Source organism: Microcebus murinus, chromosome 18 (genome assembly GCF_040939455.1).
Source record: "Microcebus murinus isolate Inina chromosome 18, M.murinus_Inina_mat1.0, whole genome shotgun sequence".
NCBI classification, from domain to species: Eukaryota; Metazoa; Chordata; class Mammalia; order Primates; family Cheirogaleidae; genus Microcebus; species Microcebus murinus.
The window spans coordinates 27590416-27603899 of record NC_134121.1 but is presented as its reverse complement, the minus strand read 5'-3'; the positions used below and the strand labels follow the sequence as shown (position 1 = coordinate 27603899).

At 36.9% G+C, this 13484-nt stretch overlaps 1 protein-coding gene across 2 annotated transcripts in view; it reads right to left on the bottom strand.

The window, feature by feature from the left end:
* Positions 1–13484, bottom strand: part of HEATR6 (HEAT repeat containing 6) — a 34497-nt gene that overhangs the window by 15752 nt on the left and 5261 nt on the right. For both annotated transcript variants that reach the window (XM_012782631.3, XM_075994377.1), the window contains exons 4-9: positions 13283–13398; positions 12341–12455; positions 10747–10848; positions 9972–10109; positions 7717–8015; positions 6786–6963 (exon numbers count right to left, since the gene is read on the bottom strand). In XM_012782631.3, coding sequence (XP_012638085.1) covers positions 6786–6963; positions 7717–8015; positions 9972–10109; positions 10747–10848; positions 12341–12455; positions 13283–13398 — 948 coding nt within the window. The remainder of the gene's footprint in view (positions 1–6785; positions 6964–7716; positions 8016–9971; positions 10110–10746; positions 10849–12340; positions 12456–13282; positions 13399–13484) is intronic.

Here is a 13484-nt window from a genome sequence, read left to right as displayed (position 1 = left end):
TCAGGGTAATTCACATCAGTTACTTAAAAATCAGGAGCTGGATTCACTTCTTCCTATATATGTTTAATTTTCAAAGTATTTAGAATTATTTTCATTAGAAGAATAAAGGCAATGGGATTATTAGTTCCTACAATAAAAACAACCATGAACGAGGCCACTTACATCCCCAACCAAAATAAATAAATAAATAATCTTAAATCTCATTGCTTTTAGGTTTTCTTACAGTAAGGAAGAAATCTAAGCTACACCATAGCACAAAAATCTGAAATCTTGAGCATGAGAATAATTTAAAGGCTTGGTTTATTCAAGCAGAAGGCCAATTGAAAAGACAAAACTAAACAGCCCATAGGGTAGAAAAACATGCATGTATCTAGAGTCTGTTTCATGCCAAAGTTCCTGAGAGCATTCAGGTTTATATTCCACTCTGAAGCATCTCAATGCTCACTGTTAACTTAAATAGGACATTAGGAACTTTGTGTACATTCATCTTGGCAGGTATCATTAGTGATGCAGCTTTTAGAAACAGTCTTAGGTGCAGGAAATAACAATACCTATAGTAACAGTATTTGATAATCACAGAAAGGGATACCTAAATTAATCTTATGGATGGGATAGAAAAAAGTACACCTTTGTCATGGACTGCTACATTTGTCAGGAAAAGCATCACTGCATTAAGATTTTCTTTATAAGGTTGAAAGATTACTTTCAGCTGGTACTCTGAAGATTTTGCAGTATTAAAAATCAGAAATGAAAAAAGAAAAGCAAGCAAATTTAATCTAAGTAGAATACAGGTAATAAATGCAGGATTATTAAAATGGTAATACTGTACTCACCCAAAAGTACCAAATAACATTTTTGGTCAGATTTTTTAAAAGCAGAGAATCAATATGATTTTAGGATCTAATCTAAATAATTACTCAACATGAAGCATATCTGAGTTTGGAGTGAATAAGGTTTTCCAGAAAGCCTTCAACTATATTATCTCCAAATAATGAAATAATAAATCACTTCTGCAGGCCTTTTGTAGAGTGAAATCATAAAAATCTAAAGATTTCCCTGAAAACAAATTTGTAGTATAGCAACATGAGACTTCCAAAGTAAGCATAATCACTTAAGTTAGGAAGTTGACAATGTATTAGGAAATTGTGTGAAAGAAAGAGCAAGAGTGTGAACACGAGTCAGCTGATCCACTTTTCTGTAAAGAGCCAGTAGTACCTATTTTGTATTTTAGACATTACAGGCCACAAAGTCTTTGTCACAACCATCAACTCTGTCATGGTAGCACAGATACTATGTAAAGTAATAAATGTGGCTGTGGTCCAATAAAATTCTACTTATGGGCAATGACATCTGAATTCCACATAATTTTCATATATCATGAAATATTATTCTTGTTTTGATTATTAAAAAACCATTTAAGGCCAGGTCCGGTGGCTCACGCCTATAATCCTAGCACTCTGGGAGGCTGAAGCAGGTGGATCGATCAAGGTCAAGAGTTCAAGACCAGACTGAGCAAGAGCAAGACCCCATCTCTACTAAAAATAGAAATTAGCTGGACAGCTAAAAACATATAGAAAAAATTAGCCGGGCATGGTGGCACATGCCTGTAATCCCAGCTACTTGGGAGGCTGAGGCAGGAGGATCGCTTGAGCCCAGGAGTTTAAGGTTGCTGTGAGCTAGGCTGATGCCATGGCATGACACTCTAGCCCAGGCAACAGAGTGAGACTCTGTCTCAAACAAAACAAAACCCATTTAAGAGTGTAAAAACCATTCTCAGCTCACAGGTCATACAAAAACAGGTGGTGGGGCCAGATTTGGCCTACAGGCCATAGTTTGTCAATTCCTGACTAGATGGCTGGTGTGAACTGAACAAGATAGATGTTATGCTAAACCTTCATTTCTGTAGAAGGCAATTAAAAATCACAATTCCAACAGGTCACAAACCAAATAAAATTAAAAATCAAGTTGTGGAAAGGAACAGATTGTTGTTCAAAAAATCAAAAGATATTAGCACAATTAACTTTGGCACTCTATGGTGGGAAAACATCCATGATTATCACAAATGAAAACAAATGTCATTGAAATTGGTTATTTTTCCCCACTGAGTTATTAAATCTATATATTAATAGAAATTTGATACTATATCAAATTATATTTCTTGGCCAGGTGTGGTGGTTCATGCCTGTAATCCTAGCACTGTGGGAGGCCAAGGTGGGAGGATTGCTTGAGCAAGAGTGAGACCTTGTCTCTACCAAAAATAGAAAAAATAAGGCTGGTGTGGTGGTATACACCTGTAGTCCTAGCTACTGGGGAGGCTGAGACAAGAGGATCATTTGAGCCCAAGGAGTTTGAGGTTGCAGAGAGCTATTGTGAAGCCAGTGCACTCTAGCTAGGGCAACAGAGGGAGAATCTGTCTCAAAAACAAAACCCCAAAAAACAAAACAAAACATACACAAAAGAAACTTCTCATAGTTCTGAGTTAATTTCCTTTAAACTGTTTAATATATCTTTGTTGTAATTGTTACTTATGATACTGAATCTGGTTCAAGTTCTGCTTCATCTGCTCTTATATCAATACTTAATGTCCTGTTTACCAGTTCTAATCAGCACTTTTAGCAGAAATTACTGATGTGCAAGCAAATCCCAACAGGTGCAGCTCTCCAGAGAGCTCATTTTGTTAAGTTTTCGTTGTCTGAATATTTGCAATGATGGATCAAAGACTTTTCCATCTTATAAACATTAGTATGCTCAGTTTTACTAGTGTATAATTTCACTTTCTTAGACATGAAACTAATAAAACAGGAAAGCATTTTTCCATTTTTGCTACTTAAGATTGTAGCAAAAATGTTTGCTGAGGTAGCTTAGTCAATCCTAATTTTTTTCTTTTTTGTGTGTTTGGTCTCAGAATATTTCTGGAAGAGTGACAAAGAAGTCCCTGCTGAGAGTGGGTACAACTGAGGTTTCTTGGTTATTCTCTCCTTTGGCTTTGTCCAAGTATTACTATTCACATGTTTTAGGGTTAATTTTATTGGTTCATACTCCTAAAGTTGCTTGTCTTTTAAGTGGAGGCATCTGAACATTGTGTCAGGGCCCTAGTCTTGGAGACATGCAACCAGAGGTTATCTATTCATGGTTGGCCATATAAGAGAAAACCTGATTACCTACCATTCCATAAGAGTTAAAAATTCCAACCCTTTCACTCTCTTTTCTAGTTATGCTACCTATTATCTAGATTTTGATTTGCTTCCATCTTTTATAGTTATCTTAAAAAGAAATAAATTATCATTATGGAATTTGAAAATCAGGATAATTCTGAAGGTACCAAGACTAAGGTTTGCTCTATAATCCTTAGACAAGTCTTAATGATCTTAATATCTCCAAAATATGCCCAACACCTAAGGAGCTCATATAGATGAAATTCTTAGTCATGTTATTTTTACTGATAATTTGCTCTTTTCCTTCCAGAAACATATAAGATGTGCTTTCTGAAGCACATTTCCAACATGGAAATGTGACAATTTTCCACCACATTGCCAATTCCTAAAGGAAACTTCTAAGATTTCTCCTTCCCAGCTAACCATTCTAGCATTTCATGTTTCAATTTCCTAAAAGTAGCTTCTATTGTTGGCATTCTGACTGGAAGAGTCCGATTACCTTTCCTTCTATTTCTCTTTGGAAAATTTCTTGGTATACTAGTTAAAATTGTGCTTCCAGCTGAGAATCTACCACAGTCCACATCAGAGCTGCCATGAACTCAAAACTAATCACAGTAAGCACTTTAATGACAAGATATACTATTAATGTCTTGTTGTGTTTAATCCTAGCTGAGAGAAACTCCAGCCATCTAACTCTACATGCACAATGAGCACCTGAGAAGATAACCATGTAGCCTACAGACATGGCTGTTCCTTTCAATCTGGTCAAATCAAAATACGGTTACATTCTAGTCACATGAACTGGTACTTTCATTTTTTTTTTTTTTTTTTTTTTTTTTTGAGACAGAGTCTCGCTTGTTGACCAGGCTAGAGTGAGTGCCATGGCGTCAGCCTAGCTCACAGCAACCTCAATCTCCTGGGCTCAAGCAATCCTTCTGCCTCAGCCTCCCGAGTAGCTGGGACTACAGGCATGCACCACCATGCCCAGCTAATTTTATATATATATTAGTTGGCCAATTAATTTCTTTCTATTTATAGCAGAGACGGGGTCTTGCTCTTGCTCAGGCTGGTTTCGAACTCCTGACCTCAAGCAATCCGCCTGCCTCAGCCTCCCAGAGTGCTAGGATTACAGGCGTGAGCTACCGCGCCCGGCTGGTACTTTCATTTTTTGCATAATTTTTAAACTTTCTATTAGTCTTTATAAAAGATCTTTCTCATCGACATCATCTACCGCCACTATTTCTTCTAGCGTGCATCTTGGGGCACAATTAGAGTTTGGACAGTTTGCAGAGGTATGCCTCTAGCCTTGTTGTGGAAAATAATCACCACACTTATTTACACTATTCCAAGCTAATACCTGATAAAAATCTCAAGTATAATTATTTCACTTGCCATTACCACTAATTTAAAGCATTTCTTTCATCTTTTTTTTTTATTCTCTTTAAGAAGGATGACTGGTTTTTCCATTTCTCCAGGACTTTATTGTGACTTTTGCACTGGATCTAGGACATCTCCAGAAGGAAGTTCTGAATCTTTTTTCTCATCACATTTCTTGCATTCACCAAAGTTAAACAGCAAGAACATATCTAAAAGGTACCCAAATCAAGGAGATGGATAAGACCACTTTGTAACATGTAAAATTTTTCATGGCACTTTAAAATATAAACATTTTTTAAATATAAAGATATAAATTATCATGAAAATTATTTCAATTAACTTATATCAAATACAACCTCATAACCTCTCTATAATCATGTTCTCAACACCCATGTCCCATATCCCCTTAGTGGGCAGCTGCAATGCAGGTGGTAAACTTGGGCTGCTACTTGCTCCACTGCACCATCTTCTTGGCCACTGCTGACAGTTCTCCCTAGCTGGAGGGTCTTCAAATATATATTTTTAAGTCTTTTTAGTAGTTTTTCTTTCAGTTACTCAAATGGCTTCATTACTGATTTATTTGCCACCATTCATTTTCCATTTTTCTCTCAGGTTTTCATTCACTAATGGTTTAGTTAATTTGCAAAGTTTCTGCTGGCTTAACTAGTTAGGATCCTGGGTATCTGAAATACTCCACAATGCATTTTTTGTGTATAATTGGGGCTATCTTATTTTTCTTCACCCTGTAAAAGCTTTTGAAGAGTATCTAGCTTTCTTATGTAGTAATTGGCTATTCAAGGAGATGATCATATGGAGTTCCAATGTCTTGTGCATTACTACCCCCCACTTTAAAAGATAACCACAAAAATAGAAAAGGAATACTACACTATTGGCCTAATTATTCATTTTGTGAGTAGTTACCTGAGGACCCCTAGAAGTCATTCAGCATGACTTTTTTTTTTTTTTTTTTTTTTTTGAGACAGAGACTCACTTTGTTGCCCAGGCTAGAGTGCCGTGGCGTCAGCCTGGCTCACAGCAACCTCAATCTCTGGGGCTCAGTGATCCTACTGCCTCAGCCTCCCGAGTAGCTGGGACTACAGGCATGCACCACCATGCCCGGCTAATTTTTTGTATATGTACTTTTAGTTGGTCAATTAATTTATTTCTATTTTTGGTAGAGACGGGGTCTCGCTCAGGCTGGTTTCGAACTCCTGACCTTGAGCAATCCGCCCGCCTTGGCCTCCCAATGTGCTAGGATTACAGGCTTGAGCCACCACGCCCGGCCTCAGCATGACTTTTTAATGTTCATTATTATAAGGGGAATCCAATATTAATAGTAGGCTATTTTCCTTACTTGGTTAAAAGACTAGTTTCTGAAGAGAAGTTAACATATCCAAGCAGAGGCAAATATTTGATCAGACATGGGATATCTTGCTATAGCCATCCAAGACTGCCAAACCATTTTTTCTTCTTTTTTTCTCTTTTCTCAATTTTTTTTTTTTTAGAGATGGAGTCTCAGTCTGTCACTGAAGCCAGAGTCTAGTAGCTCAAATATAGCTCACTGCAGCCTTGAACACCTGGACTCAAGCAATCCTCCCACTTCAGCCTCCTGAGTAGCTGGGACCATAGGTAAATGCTAATGCATCGGTTTCTTCTTTTTTAAAAATAAGTTTTTCCTCATTAAAATATGTAAATATTACATGTGACTTGAAAAATAAAAAAGTTGAAAGAGCCACTGTTGGGATCCTACTGTATATGTGATTCTGTATTTGATGCTTTCACAAAACATTATTTTCCTTTTTCTATAAACCTATGCATCCTTCATACCATTATATACCATGATATTCCGCCAAGTTTAAGTCATTTCTGATTTTTTCCTATTATAAAACCACAGCAATCAACATTTTCATAAAAGGAAGAGAAGCATAGCTGCTTCAGTGCAGCTCAGAAAACACACCAAAGTTATAACTCAGCATGCTCATAGTTCCAGCAAACCCTGGGGCAGGAAGCAACCTCTATATGCTCTCCCTCAATGTATTATTCACATAAGCCCACTCCCCATTCTCCTGCCTGTCCAGTGGTTCTCCACCTAGGACTTGAGTCAGTATTAACACGGTTAACAGTATTAACACATTAATACAAGCTGTATTCAGATAAGACTGGATAGGGCAGAGAAAACAATGAAGAGAGAGAACAGTGAAGACTTATACTTTTTTCTTCTTATCATAAAGCTTAAAATTTAAATGCTCTTACCTTTGGAGAAGGATCTTTTAATGTAAGAGTCATCAAGGACACAGACTGTGGGCTTCCAAGCTCAGGCGTATCAGGAACAAAGGCTGACCAGTAGCCATAAAGAACTTTTTTTTCTATTGATTTTATAGTAGAAAGAAAACAAGCTAATGCTCCTTGGCGAACTTTGGCTTGGTAAGACCTTTCATACCCAAGAAAGAAAAACAAGAAAGTTTTTAAAAAATGCAAACATGAAATACTATTTATCTCAGTCAATTCAAATGATACATTGAGAAATTAATGTATTCTGAATAATCTCTAAAGATGTCAAAGTGATATTATAATAAAAAATTTTTTCAAAATACAATCAAAACATGTTAAGGCAATTTGCTTATGTAACAATTTATTAAAAAACACAACTAGAGACTAAGAAGGCCACATTTTGATGTTAGGAAACTAGAGTTAGATGTGACATAATGCAGAGTATACATCCATCCATTCAACAACTATCTTGAATGACCTCATGTATGTGCAAGGCATTATGCTGAGGCTGGCAGACAGACAAAGCCCCTGTCCTTGATTAGTTTATTAATAGCAGCGACCGGTCAGTTAAAGATATAACTGTAACACATTATAAATAACACTGAAGCAGAAAAGGCTTCTCAGAATTTTGAGCCCGTATCAAGAATGAGTAGTGGTTAGTAAGACAAAAAGGCGCACACACGCACACACTCACACACACACACAAGTAAGGAAAGAATATTCTAGGGAGAAGAACAATGAGTATTAGGCAGATCAGGAGAACAAGCCATGTTCAGAGCAATGCAAAGAGAGAATCTTCTTAAATGAGAATCTTCAAGTTAAATCACACGTGGCAGTCAGGTTTTTAAGCAAAGTTAAAAACTTACATGCAACTTAGAATATAATGTACAAAAATGTATCCAAATACTACTACCTCATTTTACTCTGCATGCTTCCTTCAGCATCAGAATAGTCTGACTCACTACTGCTGACCCTTTTCCAGCTGGAAGAACTGAAGGATAAGGAGACTCGATCTTTTCCTGCAGGTCCACTTCCATCTAAAGGCAAACTCTGGACACCCAGGGAGGAGGAACAACAAGTGTTCCCTTCATGCATGTTCACTCTGCCTGTGCCAGTGACTGGGGCTGCTTCTATTTCACCACTGGATACTTTTTCCTCTTCATCTTCTTGCTGGATTTTCTTAGGTTTTACCCTGGATTTTTTCTTTTTATTCTGATTTTAGAAGCAAATGAAGACATACATATGATAGCTATTTCAAAATGCCTTTTAACTGAATCATTTACTTTCTCATTTGAAAGTGACTAAATATGTCCCCAACATGTAGTCTGAACAAAGAAGAAAAAGTGGCACTTATTTAATATCCTATGCATCAGGCACTATGCTAAGTGCTTATGCCCTTGTATAAGAAACTAGGTATGAAGTGCACGGGGCAGAGTAAAACATGTGTCGTGGATTTAAATTCTACCTCTGTGACTCTGGGAAAATCATTTAGATTCTTTGTGTATGACCTTCCTTATCTGTAAGTATAAGGCTAATATCACCTACCTTGCATGGTTGTTGTGAGGGCATCCAGCCTTCTCAACTGGGATTCCTCAAGAGAATTAAAGCCTATAGAAAATGGGTTGAGTGCCTATTTTCTCAGTTCTCCCGAATAAGATACATAGCTAGTACCACTCAACATGCCTGCATAGGAGAAATGGTAAGCCATTACTTACAATGCATATTTTAGGGCTTTGAGGCTATGTAGTAGATGGTAATTAAAAGCCAGCTTCTTTCTTTTCCCCTACTTCTTTCTTTCTGATATCCAAATATCTTTGTAATCTGTGCCCTCCTCTGCATTCTCAAAGTCGCTGAACTTGAGGAAGTCCTCATCACTTCTATCTTGGACTACTTAATGTGGCCCCAGACCCATACTCTTTCACTTGCTACCACAGTGATTTTTCTAAGATTCTTCAATGAATCTTCATTGTCTACAAGAAAAAAACTCAAGCTCTTTTAGCATATTATACAAGACACTTATCATTTGGCCTCTATTACACATCTGGCCCACCCTTTCCCTCCACACATGCTAGAAACTCTAGCTCTATTAACTAACAAATGGGCTGTGTGCACTCTCATTCTCTATGTTTATGCACCTTTTGTTCCCTAGGAATGAAATATTCTTCCCTCCTTTTCTGTACTACTCACTCTGGAGTCTCAGTTTAGCCAGCACATCTTTTAAAAACCCCCTTCTTCCTCCTCCATTTGGATTGGGTGCCCTGAATGTGTTCCCAGAGTACTCTGTGAATACTCTGAGGAAAGAAATCGTAATACTGCATTGTAGTTGTTTATTTTTCCATCTTTGCCTTCTCCCTCAGATTCCTAAGAGCAGCTAGAGTCCATATCCTTATCACTTAGCATAATGTCTGGGATATAGCAGATGTTTGGTGAATACTTAATAAGTGAATGAGTGAAAGAATTTCTAATTATAAGCATTTTCCTCAGTTATTACATTTCTAGATGTAAACCCTTGGCCATATATCTATGTGCTCCAGGTAACTGAAGCACGTGGGCAGTGACAGCCATCTGGAAAGGCTGGGAGATCCGGTGAATGTAAGGAGTGTGGAGATGGTGAACTGACTGGTAGGTGGGCTTCCAGTGGTCTACAGAGGGGTTGGCAAATTATGGCCCAAAGGCCAGATTCAGCCCAGCCCACATCCTGTTCCTATTAATAAAGTTTTACTACATCCTGTTCCTATTAACAAAGTTTTACTGGAACACAGCTGCCCATTCCTTTACACAATGTCTATGGCTGCCTTTGTATTACTATGACAGAGTTGGTAGTTGTGACAGAGCCCTAAACTATTTACTAGCTAGACTTTTAGAAAAAGTTGAGAAAAAAGTTTATTCACTCCTGGTCTTGAGCATTTTGGGGATGAGGATGCTTGGTTTGGGATGTAAACTGAATGCTTATTTTTACAGCTGTCATACTGCCTAGATCTCTTAGGAGTACAAGATGCTTTAACTGGTATTTTCAGCAATCTGATAAATTTAAATTTACTATGATAAAAACCTTAAATTAAAACTAAAGGTGGGCTTTTGGGCAGTAATGATGCAAATCATAGAAAACACACATAGCAAGTCATTAAAAACAAGCCACAACTTAGATCTAAATAGACATAAATGTACCGAAGTTGGCTGAGAGGCACTGGATTCTGACTGCTGTGGTTTGACAAGTGGTCGCCCGTCATACTGAGGAAGTGGAGTTGGGTATAACACTGTGGGCATCTCTATGTTTAGTCCAGGGAGTCCATGAAACATGGATTTCTAATAATGATAAATAAGGAAATACAAAACAAAACATAAATCATAAAACGAATTATTTACCAGCTATCTCCACATCTAGCTATTGATCTGTCTTATTTGATTTGGGAGTAGGAGAAAGGGCATACGGAAAGACTTAAAATTTAGTCATGATAGAACTAGACTGTCACACATAGCATTTACCCGAAGCCAGCACAAAGTTTCTCACTCTTTCCTGCTGAAGACAGCTGGTCCCCAGGAGGCTGACCTGACTTTCCCAGTGACTGGCAGGCTCAGAAGCTGCTTGCAGACACCTGTCTGGGTTGGCTGGCCTGCCTGCTACTTGGAGAAAGCCAAGGAGAAGCCCTGGCTCTTCTTACAAGTACAAACAGGTATAAGCAGGTACAAGATAATCTATAATTATCTACAGATTATACCTAACAACCTGTTCATAATTTTAAAAGTTTGATACATTTATTAAATCAAGATTTATTATTTTCTATTCTTAATTTTAAATATATGAACATTTTATTCCACTCTCTCAAAATATTTTAAGAACTTTTAATATCTTAAAGTTAGCTTTAGAATGATGATATAAAGTGGTTCTCATGCCTGAGATTTAAATAACAAAGACACTAACCCTAACGAAGACTTGCCTTACCTTTAGCACAGCTAGAAGAGCTCCAAGTTTATCAGTCTGTGTCAGTTTCATCTTCCCACCATTTAGAAGTGACTGTATACCTTTTAATGCATTTTGTAACAACTAGGGGGGAAAAGGAGATGAAGTTAGAAGGCAGAATAAAATCTGGCTGTCTGGAGATTAACTTTCTAGTATCATTTAAGATGGAAGAGAAAAGTATCTAGATGATGAAGAAACCTTTAGACACACACACACAAAGCAGAGATGAAGACTCAGAGAAGAGACCTGATGAACTACTATGAATTATTTTCTAGAAGAAAAGAGTACTTTTAAGGAGTGGTCTCATTGTATATGCTTATAAACCAGTAAGTACAAATGGTGAGCAAGAAAGATGCTTAGTGGGAAGAATGTGATAAGGAATGAAAAAGTGGCAGCTGAGATCAGAGTGGGGAAGCTCTGTAATACGGCAACCTGAGCAGCTCCTAAAGGCAGGGGGATATATGTGGGAGCAGATGATAAATGATAAAAACTTGGTTTCTGGATGGCAATTCTGATCAAGATTGATTTCTTGACTCACTAATATCATTTCTAGGGCTTTGCCGTTAAGAGATACTCCTCACATTAGGAGGATATGAACTGCAGCCTTGTTTGAAATAAAGAAAAAATTGAAAAAACTTCAATTTCCCTCAATTGTGATAACAACGATTATATTGTATAAGAAGCTAATCCTCTGCTAAACACGAAACTGAACAATAGCAAGCACTTTGCCAGGCACTTTATTTTTTTTTTTTTTTTTTTTTTTTTTTTTTTTTAATTGGTCCTGTTGCAGTGAGGCCAGGCACTTTAAATGCTTTATTTCATATATTTCTCATAAGAATCCCACAATGTAGTTATCTAAGTCCCATTCAAGAGAGGAACATGGAGGCTCCGAGAAGTTAAGCAATTTGCTCAAGGTCTTCCAGCTATAGCAGTTAGAAAGCATGAGGTATATTAATAGGTACTGAAAAGGTGTCCGAGCAATATTAAGTTTTAACAAAATTAGGAAGTTCCAAAACAGCATATTAAATATGATGCCACTTCATTCATTAATATATATAGAAAAAAATCTGAGGACACGTAGAACAAATTGTCTCCAATGGTTATATCTGAGCAGGGGGATATAAGGAACTTTCACTATCTTAGATCTATAATATTTGAAATGTGTCACTCTGAATTTAAAACGTTAACTGTCTTTTGCATCAGATTTGAGAAACGAAATATAATATTGCAAATATTCCTGAAATCCACTTTCTTCCCCTTCATCTTAAAGACAGCCACTAGCCTAAAACTGAATTGCTTTTATACTCAGGAGGAAAACAAATAAAGACAGTTTTCTTTAAAAACCTAGAATTGCAAAACAAAAACAAAAGCAAAACAAAACAAATAAAAACAATTTCTTGTAATTTAAACCCAAAAGGTATGATTCAGTGTTTTCAGGCTATAAACATTCCATTTATACACATATCTCTACACAAAACTAATACAGCAGCCAAACTTAACTCTTTAATAACAGCCTCTGTTCTCTTATCTCTAGACACGCCTGCAACATTCATAAGATCAGTTATGGTCTACTTACCATGCAAAATGTGATATCATCCATATCAGATGATTTTGGAGATTGCAAAGTGGTCAAGAAAGCTTGGAAGCAGATATTTTGGTAGGGCTCTTCCAAATATGGCTGTCCTGGCACACTAAAACACATACAGAGAAAACAACTCAAACTCAGTATCCTTTGAATTGGGGCTGCCAAAAAAATTTAAAATAGCAGTAACACAGACCAATAGAGTTCGACTATACCCTCAAATTTAACTGTCTGTGTAAAATTTTGCACTTTGGTTAATTTAGTTACTGTTATGGGACAGGTACAAGGCTAAAATGGATATGAATAAGGAAGAGTGATTTCCATAGGTAAAGCTTACTGAACTTTGCAGATATACAAAGAGAAATCTTTTTTAGTTCTAAGAGAGAACTAAACTGTTTTTCAGTTCTAAGAGAGAAATAATGCAGACAGGGCCTGTCAAGCTAAAACCACACAGCTGAACCTGCATTCCTAGCCACTGGACAACACTGTGCTATGTAGAGACAAGTTCAAGTTTGTGCTGCTCATTTTCTATTGCATACTGCATGAATTTACAGTAGGCAGCTGCAATTGGTTCCATCTTCTTAAAAGAATAGAAATTGGCCTTGACAGATAAATCTCATCAGAGCTTAAATTCATATAAATATAGCCTCCTAAAAACTTAATGGTTAGAATTTATACCAATAGAAAATAAAAACTTTGATATCTGCACTCTTACCATAAGAATATTTCCCCCTTCATTTCTTCATAAACTTTTTTATAAGTAATATTAAAATTAACAAACAATATAAGATAATCTTATTAGCAAAGTACATGGGAAATGCAAAGTTGGTAATTTTTCTAAGTTGGCTCTGGCTTCAGACAGATGAAACCATCTACAAAGGGCCCAAGAGAGACCCTAGCTTATTACTGCTGGGAAACCTAATTGGGTCCACATACCTGAGACATAAGTTTGCCATACAGTGTACTGCTGCTCTCCTGACTTCAGGATCAGACTGAGCCAAGTCACTCAACTTCATCAAGAGTCCAGTTTTGCCTAGCAAGTCTGGGAGGTACTAAAATGAAATAACAGGCAATGTTGGTCAAAGAAAAGCTTCTAGAGAAAGTATTACTCTTTAGACAGAATTTATCTTTTTAAACT